At 46.5% G+C, this 19,991-nt stretch overlaps 1 protein-coding gene across 1 annotated transcript; it reads left to right on the plus strand.

The window, feature by feature from the left end:
* The first annotated feature begins 6,411 nt into the window (after positions 1–6,411).
* On the plus strand, positions 6,412–19,043 carry EFNB1 (ephrin B1). Its single transcript, XM_049767312.1, has 5 exons — positions 6,412–6,539; positions 15,581–15,858; positions 16,635–16,727; positions 17,175–17,294; positions 17,413–19,043. Exons 1-5 carry the CDS (start codon positions 6,412–6,414, stop codon positions 17,823–17,825), a joined length of 1,032 nt encoding a protein of 343 aa, XP_049623269.1. The 3' UTR covers positions 17,826–19,043.
* The last annotated feature ends 948 nt before the right edge of the window (positions 19,044–19,991 follow it).

Raw genomic sequence — 19,991 nt, forward strand, 5'->3', positions numbered from 1 at the left:
GCAGGTAAAGAAAAGTCAAGGTCAAGAGGCAGGGAAATCAAGAGGAAGTGTGTGTTTATGCCTGTGTGTGTGTGTTAATGATATGAGAAAAGTAAGTGTCCCAAAGCCAGGAACCAGGTCTTGACCCCTGGTGATGCCTGGATGGATGTGTGGGAAAGACCAAGAGTTTGTATAGCCAATGAATATGTACATGATTTTGAGAGTATATTAGAGGAGATAAAAATATCTGTGGCAAAATTAGCATGTGTGAACAGGTGAAAACTTGTAGACCAGGAAAGAAGGGATCTCTGGGAGGATCTTGCAAAAAAAAGATTTTCACTTAGTGGCATGCAGAGCCTTTTCTGAATATTTTTCATTTATCACTCAACATAGCCCTGTGAAGAGAACATAAACTGCAGGTCACAGATTAGTTGACACACATAGAGGTGAAAGAAGGAACATGCCTAAGCAATGACATTTGTGGATGTGAAGTTTTTTCCTCCATTCTTTCCAAGGTGTGGGAAGCTAAGCTCAGAAAGAGCTGCTCTATAGTTTTCCAGAGGTTGAAGGATTCCTAGGGCCTCCTAGAATAGTCAGATATTCTTCTGCATTTCCAGGACCAGGAGGCTTTCACATGATAATTTTAGTTAGTTTGAAATGCTTTAAAGCTAGCACTATTACAAGATCAGTGCTTTGGAAATATCTGGTAGATTAGAGTCCTGGAGATATTATGAATGTTCAGAGCAACTGATCTTTGAGTTGACACTCATTTCTGCAATTGTAGTATCGTTTCCTATGCTTGTATAATTGAGAGTCTGCATGTTGCATAGATCCTGCCTAACAATCACTTTTCCCTCACATCAGGATCCTAAGTCACCATATCTGAGCTCCTGCAGGGGTAGGAAGTGGAATCTTTTTTTTTTTTTTTTTTTTTTTTGGTTTTTGGGCCACACCCGGTAACGCTCAGGGGTTACTCCTGGCTATGCTCTCAGAAGTCGCTCCTGGCTTGGGGGACCATATGGGACACCGGGGGATCGAACCACGGTCCGTCCAAGGCTAGTGCAGGCAAGGCAGGCACCTTACCTCTTGCGCCACCGCCCGGCCCCAGGAAGTGGGATCTTAAGAGTTGTGGCAGTTTAATGATAGAACCCTGCTACCAGTCTTTGATAGTTGGGATCGACCAGTTGAAGGAGAAATTGTGGAGCAGGCCTAGACATTGATAGTCTTCTCCTCTTTCCTATATTGTCTTCCCCAAGGATTATGTATTGAAACCCTAGAGATCTCAAATTTGGCAGTGTGGCATCATCTTCTGAATTCTTACACCTGATACTAGGAATTGGAGGTTTAGTGAACCTGCTGATAGTGAAATCTGTGCCTGCTTCTGTATTTTGAAGTGGTTATTTTAACAAGGAAGAGAGGGCTGTAACCAGGAATACAGGTTAAAATTTCTCCAAGCCTCTAATGAGTAAATTAAAGTGAAGTAAAATAAAGCGATGTAAAGTGAAATGAAGTCCTAGGTTGCTGCTTTCTAGACATGTACCAGATTTATTTGTTTTGTTTTGGGCCACACATGGTATTGCTCAGTGCTGACTCCAGATCATTCCTGGTGGAGTTCTGGGGTGCCAGGGATTAAATGCAGGTCAACAGCTTGCAAGGCAAGTGCCCTACCCACTGTATTATCACTTCAGCTCCATGCACAACTTTTTAAATATAAATTTTTATTGTGATTGAAGTGTATTACAAGTCTTTCACATAGTTATTTACGGTACATAGTGACAATGAATGAAGGGCATTCCCACCACCAGTATTGTCCTCCCTCCACCCCTGTTCCCAGCATGTATCCCATATCTCCCTCCTTTACCCCCAGAATGCTAGTGTAACTGGTCTCCACTTTAGAGCTTGTTGTAGATTGGGTATCTATTCTGATGTCATTGACTTTGGGTTTGGTGTTCAAGTCTGATCATTTTTTTATTTTCACTACATGTTCATATGACTGGTCCTGGTATCATTCCCCTCCTCAACTTATGAGGCTGAATGATTCAAATTATGTGATTCTGTTGGAGATAAAAAGGATAAGGAAAAGAGTAGAAAAAAATTGGTAGCAACTACCAAAAAAAGAAAAAAGAGAAAAAGAAAAAAAAGAAAGAAAAGAAAAATGCACCCAGCAAAAAAAGTCACCAAATAATATCCACACGAGTGAAAAAGAAACAAAAAAGTGGAAGAAAAAAAGAGAAGGAAAATAATATTAAAAACAAACAAACAACAAAAAAAAACAAGAAAAAAGAGGCTGGAGTGGCAGGGTTTGGTGTTACCCCCACTTTTTTTTTCTTTTTTGCATAGGCACAGTAAGTATTGGGGAATTAAGGGAATTCCTGTGGCCTAAGAGATTCAGGGTTTCTCCCCTCCTGAAGCATACTTTCATAGGAACAACGACTGGCTCCATATATACTCATTACCATATCCCAAGGGCTTTTTTGTGGTACCAGGAAACTTTCCTCTCAGTTGTGGATGAAAAAATCAGGCCACTGCAATCTTAGCAATTGCACAGGTTCATGCACAACTTTTATTTATTTTTATTTATTAATTTTTTTGTTTTTCGGCCACACCCATTTGATGCTCAGGGGTTACTCCTGGCTAAGGGCTCAGAAATTGCCCCTGGCTTGGGGGGACCACATGGGATGCCGGGGGATCGAACTGAGGTCCTTCCTTGGCTAGCACTTGCAAGGCAGACACCTTACCTCTAGCGCCACCTCACCAGCCCCCATGCACAACAGAAATGAATTAATGAAGAAAATATATAAGAATAGACTAGAAATGTGTCAGATCATTGTGGTATAGGACAATAAAATTAGCCCTAGAAGAACAAAAGAACTTAAAGTCAAATATTGCCTCACAAATCAGCTTGGGACCTCAGATATTAAAAAAAATTCTTCTCTGACATAGGTGTTTTCTTTTTATAAAATGATAATTGTGGAACTCATCTCAAATAATTGTGAAAGGAGATGCAGTTAACATGATTCTGTGTACATAGTAATTACTCAGTGACAGGATATTTTCTGTACTCAGGATCTGCTGTTCATCATGCACTTTTTATTGGGGGGGTGTTATCATCCCTGTGCTGTTCTATGAAAATGCACTTGAATTTTGCTCTCTCTTCCCTCCTTGCTGACATCTCAGTAAGTGGCCTGACTAGAAGTTAAGATGTCCTAGCTCCTCTTATGAATCTCCAGAGATACTTCTCAAACATGAGCCATTTACCCTAAATCGGAAGGGTTTAGCTTCTCCCTTTTTTAATTGTCTTTTTTAATATAATTTTTATTTTAATCATAGTGGCTTACATATCTTCCACAGTAATATTTTAGGTACATATTAACATTCAATCAGGGGAATTCCCATCACCGAATTGTCCTCCCTCCACCTCCGTTCCCATCCTGCCTCCCATATCCTCCACCCTCACCCTGGAGGCTGCAGGAATGAGTAGTCCCCTCTGTGCCTAACTTACTACTTAGTGATCTTACACCTGTTTGGTCTTGGCTCCTCCATTATTTCCCTCTCTAATTGGGAGGTGGTACTAGATAGTTCAAGTTATGTGGTTTTGTTTGAAGAAGAGAAAAGTAATAAACTGGGGTAAAAAATCAGGTACACCGAAAATGGGTGGAGTCCTTCTAGAGGCTCTCATCCTCAGTCTGAGATAAGATGGGGCAAAAGGAAGTGAGACACCACAACGGTACAAAAAGAAGTGTCAAATAAAATATCCAGTGAGCACTACAACATTAAAGATAAGCACCACATAACAGCCATGGTCTTGAGATAAAAAACATAGCAGAGTGCAAATGAGAAAGAAGAGGAAAAAAATAATAAAAAAATCGAGACAACAACTTCAATAACCACACCAAAACAAAGAGATCGACAAAAACTAGATAAATAAATATAAAAATGGAAGATTGTTTTGTGCTCTTTTATCTTTTTGTCTTTTTTTCTCTCCTGCAAAGGCACAGTAAATATTGGGGTCATTAAAAAGGAATTCCCTTGGCCTAAGAGATACAGGGTTTCTCCACCCTTGAAGTATATTGTCGTGGGGTTAACTATAGACTCCTGTCAAGTTCATTTACTCTCCCTTGGTGCTTCTGTGGTGTGTAGAAGACTTCTGCTCCATCCTGGGTGTTAAAATCAGACCTCTGTTTCTAGAGATCTCGGTTTCTGCACAGGTCCAGGAGTGGAACTCATGTTAGCTTCTCCCTTTTATACACGTCCTTCTCACATCGGAATAGTCTACAGCCATGAGTCTTTAAAGTATCTATTGTAAAACTCAATAGATCAGTCTCTTGTTTTTATGAGAAAAAGCCTTCTTTGAAAGCTATGTAATAGAGGAATGTTATTCACCTTCAAAAAGAAACAGCAAAGAGAGGTTATATCCTTGGCAGTCCCCAAATCAATTCCAAAATTATTTGTTTTTTTTTTCCCTCTTCCCCATCCTGGAATGCAGCTCTGGCCAACTCAAAAAGCCCAGCCAGTCTAGTTTTCAAGTGTGTGTGTGTGTGTGTGTGTGTGAGAGAGAGAGAGAGAGAGAGAGAGAGAGAGAGGTGTGTGTGTGGTGTGTGTGGTGTGTGTGTGTGTGTGTGTGTGTGTGTGTGTGTGTGTGTGTTTGTTTGTGCGCGCGCCATGCCCCTCAGGAGGGAGCTGTGCTGGACCCGTCGCTCGCAGTAGTACGAATAACCAGTAGAGGGAGACATTAGCATGTGGTCAGTTCGGGTCTGACCAGGAAAATTGGGTGGGCCGTAAGGGTCTGAGCTATGTATGGGACAGAGCCAAAGTTATAAGCAAGGGAGCGGGGAGGGGAGGGGCGGGGAGAATGGGCTAGAACTGGAAGACAAAGACCCAGATGACGAGGCCAGGAGGGACTCCGAGTATGGAGTCTTGGGGGCAGGAGTTTGCTTTAGCTTCTTTAAAAGGTACCTATCCTGCGCCCTCTCCACCCTTGGGGCGTTTTTCTTCATATGAGTGCCCTCTCCGCCCAGTTGAACCATCCCTGGGCTTTGCCCGTACCTTCAGACATTCCAGGATTCTAAATGTGGTCTCCTGGGTTTTCACAAGGTTTTGCTCCGAAACTGAAGTTCTAAAGTCCAGGACTAGATCCCTCCCCCAAGACCTCTCTTGACCCCTCTGCGCCTCCATTATGCACTGCTACCCGTTCATGTCCTCAGGGGGCTGGGAAAAATCTACAAGGGACCCCCACTTTGCAAGGGCTGAAGGAAGAATACCTACCAGAGCTCTTTTTAAGACTCTGAGACAAGGAAGCAATCGGGTTATACTTGCCAAGAGGTGTGCGTGTACAGGACTCCAAAGCTCGTTAGCGCCAAAGCTTTCTGGTCCAGGTTAGCAGGCCAGAGCGTTAACGATATGTGCAGAGGGACTAGCAGGCAAACTGCTCTAAAGCAGCGCCAACTTCCCACGGGCTGAGTACGCTGGGAACAGGACTGGGCAGGACCCACCCCTAACCGCAGGAACTGCACACTCAGATGAATAGTTTGGAGAACTGCGTCCTTAAGAAGTCTCCAAGAACCCGCCTCCTTCCTGTTCTGGGGGCGTGGCCCAGGGCAAGGACCCCGTGATGGAGCTGGTTATTGGCTAGAAAGAATAGGGTTGGCCCTGGGTTCGCCTGAGCAGGAAGGTGGACTGCTAGAGGAAGGGGAGGAGAATCTGGGCGCTCGGACTAAGTGTGGAAAGTGTGTCCGGCTCCCTCCGACCGCAGACCCTCGGGTGCGATCGCCAGCGAGGAAAGACTCGGCGGTTGGTGATCGGGCTACCTGGTCTCGGCTTCCTCGGCTCACACTGATGGGACTCGCTCGTCGAACCTCAACTCCCTGCTCTTCTGAGTACCCCGAGCCAGTACAGTAGCTGTCGGGGGAGCTCGAAGCCCGAGCGTGGCCACGAGAAAAAAGACCTCATGTCTGGGCGCCCCCGTGGGAAGCCACTAGAGTGAACTTGTATTGAGGGGAGGCTCCCATTATTCCCAGAGGCGCTGATCGTGGGCCGGGGCCGAGGCCTTGGGGCTGCCAGCGAGTCGTCGGCGAAGAGACCTCGACGTGGAGAGGGCACGCAGCCCCCACAGTGTCTCTGCTGGGCGGAAGCGGGCGGGAGCCCCCGCGCCTTGCGAGCAGAGGTCAGAGGTCACAGGGGCCAGTCCTGGGAGGCTGCAGCCCGGGCCTGGGGTGGGGGGTGCCGTCCAGCGAGCCTTCCCGGCCAGCCCGCCCGAGAAGAGCCACAGCCAAGTCGACCGACGGGAGGGGAGCGCTTTGAGGCCGGCGACGAGAGAGGATGGGCGCTTGAGCCGCTTGGAGCACAGCGCAGCACCCAAAGGCGAGGAGAGCTTTGGGCACAGGAGGCACTTTGGGTGCAGCGGAGACTGAAGTGCAGCCTGCCTCGGGGAAGATGGCCCGGCCTGGGCAGCGTTGGTTCTGCAAGTGGCTGGTCGCTATGGTCGTGTTGGCATTGTGCAGGCTCGCCACGCCGCTGGCCAAAAACCTGGAGCCCGTGTCCTGGAGCTCCCTCAATCCCAAGTGAGTGGTTTCTCTCTGCTGCTTTATGGAGGCTGGAGGGTGAGGCCATGAGCCCCTGAGCGCCTGTGGGGTGGTATTTGGAGGAGGAGCAGCCTCTTGTCTTGTCCGTCTCTGTCTTTTTTCGTGTGTTTCTGTGGGCGGGAGGAGTAGGCTGCAGCGGGTGGGTTGGAGGCTCTTGGCGGAGTGGTGTCCACAGGGCTTCTTGGCCGGGATCACGCAAGATGGTCGGACTAGGTGGAGCAGGAGCAGGGCAGGTATTCCAGGAGGGCGGAGAACACACCCAAGAGCTGGCTGGCTGGGAGAACGCAGCCCCTTCTGGGGCCCCTGGCATTATGGTGGGTTTCTCCCGGAGTCGCTCTGGGAGGCGAGGCCGGAACGCGGGAGCTCCTTTAGCTTAGCTTGGAAGCAGCTCAGGACCCCGACTTGGGAGGATTGGCAAATCCTGTCTCACCTTTCAAGGCTTCTCCCCTTTTTCAGTTCTCTCCCCTCTTTGCCTCGCTAGCTTTGCGTTGGCCTTCTCTTCTAGCCACCTCCCCCATCCCCCTTTTCTCCCTGCCCAGGGCGGTGGAAGGGCGGGCACTGGTTTCAGGCTCACAAAGGCTGTGGGGTGGAGAAGGGTGGAGTGGGAGAGGGGTTTGGAGAGGTAGCATCTTGAGCCCTGTCCGGGGTCCAATAGAACCGGGACCAGAGCTTCAAGGGTCATCCAGTGGAATGTGTCCACTGCTGAGCAGAAAAGGAGGTGGGTGGGGATTGAGGATTCCTGTCCAGTCAGGTTGGTTGGCCACCCATCCCATTTTCCTCCAATTGGGGAGCTGCTTTCCAAAAGGGGTTGGGGAGGCAGCTCAGTCGAGATCCTTTCTTTTCTTCCTCTTCTTTCCCCTTCACAAACTGCCCCCTCCGCACCTTTCATGGTGTTGGTTCAGTGGTTTCTAGGTTGCTGATGCGGAATAACTAGAGCTGTTTCGATGACCTCTGAACTTTTTTCTTTTGGTATCTGGAGTTCTAGTTGGAACCTAAAGTCAAAAATTGCTCTTCTTTCCAGATTTCTGGAGGTCCTGGTAATCTGCACTTTCCTCCACTTAGTGGGAAACTAGCAGGAAGGGGTGGTGGTGGCAAAACTCTGCCTCCATCTCTGATTCCTTTTATCTGGAACCTCTTCCCTTCAACTCTGAATTCCCGCTAACTTCCCTGGTAGTGACCTCTTGAGTTCAAGGGGAAAGGCATCTCTCATCCCTAGACTAGGAGAAAGCAATTTCTTTCCTTCTCTTGGATTAAGGTAGTGTCCTATTAACTAGCCAGTACTATGGCTAAACCAGGGTAAGGGTACAGGCCCTCGACTCAGTGGAAGAAAGTAAATCAGCAAGAATTTTCCCTTAGCCAGTAGCCAAACAGAGTACAGTGCTTTCTGAACAGCAGAGATTCTAAATGATCTGGATGTTCTGGCCTGAGTAGCCCAGGAAAGCTTATGATTTGCCCAGTTCCCCTGGAGGACTGGAGGGTGAAAATGCTCTCTTTGGGAGAAGAGTTGGATTCAGCCGGAGATAACCCATCATAAGAAGTTCAGAGGAGTGACCTAATTAATTGCTCTCTCTCTCAGGTCTCTAACCAGAGATAGAATATAGTACCACAGCTGGAAAGAAGCTCTCCTGAAGAGTTGGGGGTGGGGAAGAAGCTGGAAGAAATAAGATCTCTCTATGCTCCCCCCTTTGTGTTTTGAGGTTTTAGTGCTTTGGACCAGTTTATAGGTTTTTGAGGTCTGTCTTACGCCCCTGCCTCATCCACTTAAAGCTGAACACAAGTATTCTATGGCTTGAACTGCTGGAGGGGGGTGGGTTTGGGGTGACCAAGGTTGTGTAAGTCCTAAACAAATTATCCACCCCATATTTGAATAGGTCTTGGAAATGCACTGGGACTGATCTGGTGGCCCAGTGCCCATCCTCCCAGAATCCCATCTAGGCTCAGGGGTCTGGAATGTGTGTGTGTGTGTGTGTCCATTCTCCCAGAATCCCATCTAGGCTCAGGGGTCTGGAATGTGTGTGTGTGTGTGTGTGTGTGTGTGTTTGTTCAGGGGAATAGGCAGACAAGAGGAATGGACTCCTCTCAGCTCCATTTGAGTTCTTGGGGGCTGCCTCCCACAATGTCCAGCCCTCCTGTTGTCACAACCTTTCAAATAAATCGTCTATCTCTCCCTCTTTGCTGACTACCCCAGTTCTCCCTCTCAGGTCCCTGTAGATTGGCCCTCTCACACTCTCTATTAGCCATGCTCATCTCCCTTCTCCAGTTTGGCTTGCCTGTTATCCCTCTTTCTTACACTCCCTCATTCGTAGTCACTCTCTGCCTCTTTTTCTCAAGTCCTTTTGTCTCTCACACATGCCTGTGCTCTCCCTTACAGGCTCATTAGCTCTCTTACCTCCCCTTTTCTCTTGGGCTCTTGTTCTCCTCAGCCCCGTCAGGAGTTTCATCCACCTCCTTCAAAAATCTCCTAGTGCCTATAAACCCTAGTTAATTGCATCCTTCTTGGAGAAAAATCAAAATAAAGTAGTAGTGAGGCTAGAATACATTTTCAGGTTGCAGAATTCATGTGCCTATGATCTTAAACAGAGAGGGAAACTGGAAGAGCCTCTTAAGTTTCTCAGTCTTCTTTCCCAACTTGCTGACTGTAGTGAGGGCTTCTATTTTTATAACAATTCTTGTCAAATTTGCTCTATGAATGGAGGATAGAGAAGTGAATATGGTCCCGCATGAGATTGGTAGGAGCCGGTGTGTGTGTGTGTGTGTGTGTGTGTGTGTGTGTGTGTGTGTGTGTGTGAAAGAGAGCTTGTAAGCGAATGTGTGCTGCCCCTCCCCCATCTCTTCCCCTGAGAGTTTGGGGCAGCCTTCAGGCCTCACACTTGAGTCCTCAGCCAAGTCCAGCTGCTGTGGTTCAGTCTCTAAGTTCCTTTCTGACCCCTTCCTGTCCCCCACTTAAATTCCCCCACCTCCAGGGCTATGGGAATTTGCCTGAGATCACATTACATCTTCCCTGTGAGGGAGTGGGGGTGTGAGCACAGGTTTGTGTCCAAGATCCTTGACTTCATTCAGCTTGGGTGGGGGCAGCTGCAGACCCCAACCCATGCTTCCCGGCTTCAAACCAAAGCATTACTCTCAGCCCCCTCACAGCTGTTCCAGTTCACAGCTCTGAAGAGAGTAGCTCTGGAGGCCCCTTTTCAGGGTGGCTAGGGATCTGACTTCTACTCTATGGCTGATTCACCATAGATGGGGGCCTAGCTGAGGTGGCAAGGTCAGGGACTCAAAGAGCCTCTGAGGCTGAGAAAGGGGTTTCCATTTTCTCCTACCTCAGGCTCCCCATTGCTTCATCAGCTCTGATGGATGGAAATGGGTGGGCCCTGGATACTACTACTGTGCATTATTGTCTGAGGTTATCATTGTCTGAGGCTGCTAGTTACTGTAGGAACTGTAGGTTTGGAGGCAAGCTTGGTGTGTGATTATTAGGGGAGTTGAGGAAAGAGAATTTTCACTAGTCACATTTTGGGTGCCTTGCTCTGTGCACCATAACAGCCCTTCCTATATTTTAAATGGTAGTCTTTTTGGGTGGAAATATTAGTAGCCAGTAGTGTTAACTTCTTTGTGAATGAGCTAACAGATGGGCAGCACCAGGCTTCATACAAAAATGAGTAATCCTGAGAAATAAGATTTGTCCCTATTTTCCAAATGAGGAAACATAAACTCAATATAGAGAATTTTTCTAAGTTCTGTTTAGACACAGCACTTAGTTATGGGACACAGTTATGCTACATGCTGTTCTGGATCTGGAGTTGATGAGATGGGGATTTGGGAGGGGTGTGTGGGAAGAGGTATCAGCTCCTAAGGTCTCCCTTTCGTCTCATAGGTGTCCTTGTGACTCAGACCCTGCTGGCTTAGGATAAGTGGTGTTCTGGCTTTCTCATTTGACTTGTGAAGACTACCAAATGGAGACCTAACCACTGAGCAGAGCCTGCTAGGTTTACCCAAGTAAAAATGACCAACTCACTGCTTAGCATTCTCTCCTGAATTTTGCTTTGATTCTTCTCTAGACTAAGAATTTCACTTCTTTTTGAGTAGCAACAAAGCAGATAGAATGTAGAGATGAAGCCTTCAATGGAACCCAGCTAGGTGAGCAAAAGGAAGACAGAGTTTAATGTCCATATGGAGAATGACTTCCTCAGGTACTCTCCTGGTTTCCCTGCCTCCAACACTGTTGTGTGTATGCCAGGCTCCAGCTGCTCTTCCTGCCCACCCACGCCTGGGCGGGCACTGTTGAGACATGCCAGGCCTGCTCCTTCTGCCTCAGGGGTTGGGTGGAGCTGGGGGAGTGAAAGAGGAGCCTTTAATTTGGGGGCTCCCCACCCTTGCTTGGATGAGAGCAGACTTGAGCTCTGGCATGGGGTCCTCTGCTACTGGTCCTGCCAGCCTGAGTACAGGTACAACCATGTTAGGGTCACTAGATCCAAACTGTGAATAGAGTCTTCTATTAAGCTTTTACTCACAGGTTTTGACTCACTTGATGGCCATGTTGTAACCACAGTTTCTTAGAGCCAGACTAAAGGGTAAAATGAAATATATGTAGATTTGGTCAGATTTCTGGGCACAGTTCCCATGGTTGCAATATCTCCCTGATGTAGATGTACATTCATGGTCAGAGAATGGGTGAGGGGTCTCAATCGGAACAAAGAAGCAGAGAAACCAGTGGACTATGACCAATCCAGAACCCTGGAAGCTACTCCCCCATATATCCTAGATATTTCCTTCCCAGAAATCTTTTAAGTAATCATGATGATACTTCTAAGCCTAGGATGTAAAGAGGGAGAGACTAGCATGGAGAAGAGACAGGCCATAAGACAGAAGCTATAACGATCAGATTGCCTCACCATGGGTTTTCTGCTTCTTGTGGTTTTGAATGGGTCTTAGGGTGATGAGAAGATGAGGATGAAAGGTCTCAGGAATTTCTAGGGTGACCTGCTTTGGGTGTTCTGTTGGATCATGCTAATCGCCTTTTCAGAAAACGTCTGCTGTGGCCCCAGGAAGGAAAGCTTTGCTTGATATTGGGTGAGCAGTCATTTTGGAAAGGCAAATGAAAAATGATGTGCATGATATTCCATAAGAAGCATTGTAAACCACGGTGCCTAAATGGAAGAAAAAAAAGAAGAAAGCATCTGCCATCGAGGGGTCAGGAGGAAAACTGGAGACATTGGTGGATGGAAGTGGACACTAGTGAAGGGATTGGTGCTGGAATATTTTGTACCTGAACCTCAACCATAAATAGCTTTCTAAATTACGGAGAGCAATAAAAACAACTTTAGTTTGGAGAAGAGATTCCTTCTTCCTTCTTTCCTTCCCTAACGTTTAACCTTGTGAGCATAGGTGAGATCTGCAGTTTTTTCTGCATGGTAAGACTAGTTTTGTACTTTTGGGGTTTGGTCTCACCAGTTAGATACCCATATCTTACAGGCCTTAGTCAGTTGCTTGACTTCTCATAGGGTAGGAATCAGTTTTCCAAGGGATGGGAAAGATTCTAAGAAGGTACCATGATAGGGAATCTGGTCAGAAAAGGAAGGGCTCATGAGCCTTTTCTCCTTCTGAACTTTAGGGGAAGGTAAATCTCGATCTGCCAGCTGCAAGGCAAATTATTTGATGAATGTTTATGAAATATGCTCACTGGGTGGGATTGAAGAGAGTCTGAGGGGATTGGGAGCTGTAGTCTTTTCCTCCCCCCCCTATTTTTGTGTCTTCAATTTGTAGACCTTTACTTCTTCAATGTCTCTGTGTTAGAGATAGAGCCCTGAGTAAATCAATGCTAATTCTGGGACTAGAGTCTCAGTGGTGATGGGGGAGTGTACACAAGGCAGACAGTGTCCCTGTTAAAGTAGACAGGACTAAGTGCTTAAGAAAGCAAGCTGGTTTGTATGACTTTGTCTTCCTTCATGGACCTATTGTCACCAACAGGTAGAGTCTTGTTGGAAGTAAATGTCTTAGGTCCTCTTGCACTCATAGGGATTCACATCCTGGGTGTCCTTAGGCTCCTCAGGATGGCTTTTGACATCTTTCTTCAATGGAAACTTTCACCTAATAAATTTTTCACTTTTAGTCTGATCACTATGGGTCTTGAAGTTTCCTTCTGTGTGATTTGTTAGAAGTTATCTAGTTCCAATCTTGGAGCGAAATCAGTATATATGGATTGGAAAGTGGAAAACTTCAGTTAGAATTTTAGAGACTTTGGTGAATATTTTCAATTTTTTATGGTGTAAGGGGTCTTTTCATACACTGTCTTTCAAATATTAAGGCAGGGTATTGCCAGACAGTTTTTTAAGAGGCCGAGAGAGTTTCTCCTGGTAAGTTGTAGCCAACCAGGTCAGCAGAATAATGAGAAAGATGGAGGATGCATTGTTTCTCTGGCCTGTAGTGCTAGGGATTACTAAGCCATTCTCGTGATGTTGAGGGCCTTTGAGGATGTGCCTGTAGGTGTTTTAGGGAACATGTGGTACGAAAAATCAAACTGGGGTCACATCTCAATGGTCACTTTCTGAAACATTTGAATGATTCTTCAGACTATGCTTACTTCCCTTTTGGAAACCTGGAGCACTGCAGAATTAGGTACTAATGGAGACCCTTTTTGTAGCTTTATTAACCTCCCTACACAGACAAACAATACATTTCAGCTTGGTGTCCTCCTCCCCCACACATAGAGGGATGACTACTTTGCTCCATCTTGATTCAGATCCCCTACTTATTTTCTTGAATGTCATTTCTATCCCATGGATGAGGACTCTGAATTTCCAGTAAGCCCACATGACTTGTTGTTCTCACTATGGAATGGGTCTTCAGGAAATGGGGCCACTATCTTTTTTTTAGAACAAAAAGCTAACCTTTTTTCTGTTAGCTTATGTCTTTTGAATTAGGGCTTCTAGCCCTTGTTTTTTTTTTTTCTCAAAGTGCTGTCCCTAATGGAAAGAAATCCACACTGCTTTCTATGACCATGGAGGCCTTTCTACTTGACCCCAGCTGAGCTTTTCCAAGTGTTACTATCCGCTTTTGGTGTGTGGACTTAATATCTCGCCCAGGATCCACTTTCTTTTTTCTTTTTCTTTTTTCTTTTCTTTTTTTTTTTGTTTGTTTTTGGGTCACACCCGCCAGCGCTCAGGGGTTACTCCTGGCTCTATGCTCAGAAATTGCTCCTGGCAGGCTCGGGGGACCCTATGGGATGCAGGGATTCGAACCACCGTCCTTCTGCATGCAAGGCAAATGCCTTACCTCCATGCTATCTCTCTGGCCCCAGGATCCACTTTCTTCCTGCTCTTTCTGTGGAACCATCTCTGACCCTCCTATCAAATGAATTTTCTACCCCTCATTTTCTCAGCCCTTGATGTTTGAGCATTATTAGATTGTGATCACTTATTTTTATGACACACACTAGACAGAAAAGTACTTGAACATAGGAACACTTTTTCTTCTGATTTTTCTCTTTTCTCCACAAAAGATAAGATTGGGCTCATGTGGTAGCATCTAGGATTGCTGCTTTTGACAGACTAAACTATAAAGAAGAGTCAAGCATCTGTTATACATACTATGCATTTGTGTGACATTATGTCTCCTTTCAACAATTCTGGCAAGTGAAGAAACCTAACCCAAGAATATTAGGTAACTCGTCCAAGGTTCCAGAGTAAGTAAGGACCTCATCTCTATGATTCCAAAGCCTTGCCATTCTGCTAGATGCTATTTCCTTGCTCACAGATCCAGCCATCTCAGATTCAGATCTGCCCAAATAAGTGTAAGAATAAGTGTACAGTGGATATAGTGCTTGCCTTTCATGAAGTTGATCCATATTTAATCTCTGGCATCCTATATGACCCCACACATACACCACCAGCAGTAATTCCTGAATACAGAGTCAGAGTAATCCTTGAGCACAGCTGGATGTTGCCTCCTCCCCCAAAAAGGAAAAATGATTAAAAAACTCTATTTCTTCCTGTGCAATTAGAAAAGAACAAAGTTATATGAATAGATGACCCTGATCAGCTTCCCTTTATCTACTATTCTTTAGGATCTACATTTCTGAATAAGATGATGAACTTGGTTCATAAAGCCTTGTCCATCTTCTCTCTGGATCTGGAGTAGAAGCAATGCATAGTGGGTAGGGAGAGTATAGCACAGACTTGCAATGCTTCAGGTCCTTATCTTATATGGGCTGTTATTTTTTCTTGGACTTTTTTTTCTCTCTGTTTTTAGGATTGAGAACTGTTAAACAGGTTGTGAATTGTGAAGGAGGCATGATGAAGGCTCTCAGACCTCACACAGTACAGGTTGCTTCAGTCATCTAGGGTGAGCCAAAGTGGCCAGGAGACCAGACTTCAAATATTCTGATAGAACACTGGGCATTGAGAGTGGGGAGAACTCTTTGGACTCATACCTGGCCAGAGAGTATGCTCATAAAGTATCTAACCATATTCCAGGCAGTTTCTGTCCCTGTTTCCACATTGGAACTAAGATTAACAGTTACGGGCCATAAGTAATGGGTTCTAGACAGGTTGTGCTTTCATTTGTTAGCTGGGAGCTGTGGGGTGGAGGCTAAGGCATCTGTAAACTTGATATATGTGTGTGCATGTACATATATGCATGAAAATTTATGTACATAAGCATGTATATGTGCAGGGGAGGTGGAGGTAGTAGCCGAGAAACATATGAATATGTTGGAAATGGTATAACATTCTGGCAGCGCAGTCCTAATATCTTGGTACTCAGCCCCCTGCAGAAATGCCACATTAGGACAAAGGACTCCCCCACAGAGGCAGTGCTTCACCCTGCCCAGTCTTGCCCAGGGGCCACTCCGTCCACATTCTGTTAGCAGTATGGTTCTTTCTTCACACTCTCAGACCATGGAGGTAAAAAGTGCCTGTTCTTACCATCTCCACCCACTGGGCCTGGCCTACTCCTCATCATCTGTTTCCCTGGCTCCAGGGTGGCCTGGTACTTTCCCTCCCCCCAATGACTGTTTCTTTTCTGGGCAGGTTCCTGAGTGGGGAAGGCCTGGTGATCTATCCAAAGATTGGAGACAAGTTGGACATCATATGCCCCCGAGCAGAAGCAGGGCGGCCCTACGAGTACTACAAGCTGTACCTGGTGCGCCCGGAGCAGGCAGCTGCCTGCAGCACTGTGCTTGATCCCAATGTGCTGGTCACCTGCAATAGGCCAGAGCAGGAAATCCGCTTCACCATCAAGTTCCAGGAGTTCAGCCCCAACTACATGGGCCTGGAGTTCAAGAAACAACATGATTATTACATTACCTGTGAGTCCTTACCCATCTTGTTCCTCTCTTCTATCCTGGAGCTGTGACCATTTCTTTGTGGTATAATGAGATGGAATTCAGGGAAGGCCCTGCCTACTCTATTTCCCTCTGAAAACTGATATGATCTATTTCCTGTCTGCCTTGGAATTTTGACTCTAACATTCACCCATGTGCCTACTTCCAGTTTTCCTTTGCTCTAGGAGTTGAATAAGATAGAAAACTAGTTCATGGTGCTCTCTCTTATTTGCCCATCTAATATCAAGTCTTAGACACGGTGCTTGGGGATTTATCAAGTTCCACCTTCACTTGAAACTGTAGACTTATAGGTAAAGGGGCTTCTCGCTCTAGATAACACAGAGACTTAGGGATATAAATGGACTCAGACCTGTTCTCCTAATCCCTTAGCCATATTTCTTGCAGTCTGGGTGAAAAGCTTCCTTATGATGCCAGTTCTAATTGTGTTGCTTCTGAGTAATGTCACCTAATGAAAAGACATATCTTTGTGTCCACTGACAAAAGAAGGGCCAAGGTCTGGTCATGATAGCGGGGATAGTGTTCTTGGAGGAGGACTAGTTCCTGGGCTGACCTGGGTTCAGCTGGGCTTACTGTGCTACCCTATTCTTCGTGAGTACATACATGAAGCTCATACATACATGTATGAGCTGCTTATTATTTCTTGAATCCCAATTTTTTCTCTCTGGGCTAAGACAATATGAGGGTTTGTGGGTAATGTGGATAGACTTTGGCTCCTTAACTTCTTCCTTATTTTGTTATAGCTACATCTAATGGAAGCCTAGAGGGTTTGGAGAACCGAGAGGGAGGTGTGTGCCACACACACACTATGAAGATCATCATGAAGGTTGGGCAAGGTGAGTATCCAATCTGATAGCCTCTCATTATGCTTTTGCATAATGGCATTTTTGAGAGGCATTTTTGACAAGATGTGGATATACTGAAGTAGAGGAAGGATAATACGGAATAGTTGAAGTTTGGTCTCCTGGCTACTTTGACTCACCCTAGATCAGTGGTCAGCAAGCTGTGGTTCATGAGTCGCATGTGGCTCTTTACACTTTTTAATGTGGCTCTTCTATGTGCCGGGTGGCCACTCCAGGAGACGGGACTCTGCTCCTTAGCATTGACAGAGGCTAGGAGCAGAGCCCTGACTCCTGGAGCAGCCGCCTGGCGCACAGAAGAGGGCATTAAAAAGTGTAAGGAGACGCATGAGGCTCGCAGCTTGCTGACCACTGCCTAGATGAATGAAGAAACCTGTTGCTGATGGTGTTCCTCCCCATAATGTGTCCTCTCTGCATATCCAGATCCCAATGCTGTGACACCTGAGCAGTTGTCTACCAGTCGGACCAGCAAGGAGGCAGACAACAGTATTAAGATGGTCACACAGGCTCCTGGTGGTCAAGGAGCTTTGGGTGATTCTAATGGTAAGCATGGCATGTGTATGTAGGTATCTCTGAGAATGCCTTTTCATGAAAATGAGGACTGGGAACAACCTGAGATCTGTGGCATGCTGACTATTTATCCCCTTTCCCACTGCTCCAGAAACTGTAAACCAGAAAGAGAAAAGCAGTCCAGGTGCGAGTGGTGGTGGCAGCGGTGATCCTGACAGCTTCTTCAACTCCAAAGTGGCATTGTTCGCAGCTGTTGGTGCTGGCTGTGTCATCTTCTTACTCATCATCATCTTCCTGACAGTTTTGCTACTAAAGCTACGTAAGCGGCACCATAAGCACACACAGCAGAGGGCACCTGCCCTCTCACTCAGTACCCTAGCCAGTCCCAAGGCGGGCAGTGGCACTGTGGGAACTGAGCCCAGTGACATCATCATCCCTTTACGGACTACAGAAAACAATTACTGCCCCCACTATGAGAAGGTGAGTGGGGACTATGGGCACCCCGTCTACATCGTCCAGGAGATGCCACCCCAGAGCCCAGCGAACATCTACTACAAGGTCTGAGAGCCTGGTGACCTCAGGTCTGGAAGGACAGTTGGCTTGGACCACACTTCTCTCTCCCCTATACCCTTCCCTTTGCCAGCTGTGCCCACCTTTGTATTTAGTTTTGTAGTTTCTTGGCTTTTATACTCCCCTTTTGTCCTGCCCTGGGGCTTTGGAGGGGTACTCATGCCCCCACCCCCATGCTCTTGTGCCTTCCCCCTTTGGCCGGGCCTCTGGGTTCTGTGGGGGTGCCCCTTTGTGGGGGGCAGGGTTGGATGATGATGGACAGTAGACAGGGATATGTTCCCATGGTCATGTCTTCATGCCCCCTTGCCAGGATTGCTTGTCTGCTATCATCACTGCTTTTAAAGTTTTGTGTTTATTTTTTTAGCTGTCAACTTGTTTTCATCTGTTTTTGAAGAAAAATGAAAAAGGCATCCCCTCCCTTCCCTGGCCTTCTGAGCCTAGACCAACCCTGTGTAAGGGGCCTAGGGCAGGATGCATAGAATGTTATTGTAGGTTTCTTGGTGTTTCTTTGGTGGGAGCAGAGTGGTCATCAAACCAGAATTGTATGTACCCATTAGAGATGAAAAGAGTGCCATTGGTCAAAGTGTTTTGCCCTTCCCTTTTGACCTTTCTTCTACAAAGCTGATCTTGGCAAGGGGGTGGCAACTGCCACCAAAAAAAATCCCTTCCTTGTGGGATTCTTGGGCATCTCCTGCTTCCCTCACTCTCACGGTAATTAACGTCTTAATTGGCTGTTGCCTAAGGAACAGGAGAGCTGCTGTAGGCAGATGACCTCATAGAAGGTGGAGGGAGGTGAGGTGCCCTGCTATTTGCCCTGCAGAACTGGGAGTCACCCCCCAAACTCCATCCATTCCTGTTCTCTCATCTTTGCCATTTTTGGCCTGGCAGGGAAGGAGAAGCTTCGTTAGAGACCAAAGTGTGTATAAGACCAGGTGGCCTGCTTTTCTGGGCTCTAACATAGATGGGTTTTCAACCAACTCAGCTCTCACTAATTTCCCGGTCTTGGGTTGAAAGAGGAAGAGGCTGCCAAGGCTGGGCCAAGATGCTGTGCACTTTGACCCCAGCTCCTTGCCAGCATGGTTGCTAACAGACTGCCAAACGAGTGTGCCTTGCAGGCTCTCCCACAGTGACCATGGAAGGAGCTGGGCCTTACACCATCCACTCCACACTGCCTACCAGCCAGCTGCCCCCAGTGCTGGTTGGGAGAGGGAATCAAACAGCTAACCCCTTCCAGGTTACAGTTGGAAGGGTTTGTGTTTTTGTTTCTCTTCCCATTTGTGTAAATACTAGTCTTTTTGAAAAAAAAATAATGTAAAGATGTTTTGTATAAACTGAATTATTTTCCTGTTGCTTTTTTCTTAGAAAAATAACTAAAAATTAACCTCATGGAGAAATGGGTGTAAAATAGTGTCATGATATTGAGGAATGAAGTATGAGTGAGTGTGTGTGAAAGTGAGTGCGCAAAGTAGGGAGAGAGAGAGAACAAGAGAGAGCAAGATTGTGTATGAGAGAGAACACATATGGGTGTGAATGATTTTCCCATTTCCTGTGCCCAAACCACCTGAAGGTCTGGGAAGGTAGCTAACCAAGTGAATCAAGGGGCTTCAAGTGCCCTGTGTCCTTCCTGTTTTTCCCCACAGCTTTCTCTGCTCAATGTTTTCTGCCACCGTGTGATCCTTTCCCCCTTTCCATGACATTATCTTTGTAGTAGATATCATGTGTATTTTCCCAGTCTGGCAATAGACAAAGGGTTGATGGGGAGGGGTGTTCCCATGGGAATCTGGATGTGTCCACAAGTATTGCCACCACCAGGCTGAAGTTAGATCCTGAGACCTGCTGGCAGGTCCAGCCCTGTCCTGCCTCAAGATTCCTGGAGGTGGATAGAATAACTTCCCAAGAGCTGGGCTTTCCCGCTGGGTACTAAGGCTTCTTGAGGCTACTTTGGTCACTTGTCCTCGGGAATCTTCTGTCTTTGGAACCTGGGCCACTTCAGAAGCTTCATCACAACATAGTTTGGCTTCTGACTGGCAGTTGAAGCCTTCAAGCTAGAGCACCAGTCTTCCTTCCACAGGCATAAGAGTCATTTGCTTAGGTCATAGATGTGGTATGGGACATGAAGATGGTTTGGCTTCAACCCTTTGTAGAGACACAGAACAAGAC

This window comes from Suncus etruscus, chromosome X (genome assembly GCF_024139225.1).
Source record: "Suncus etruscus isolate mSunEtr1 chromosome X, mSunEtr1.pri.cur, whole genome shotgun sequence".
Classification (NCBI taxonomy): Eukaryota; Metazoa; Chordata; class Mammalia; order Eulipotyphla; family Soricidae; genus Suncus; species Suncus etruscus.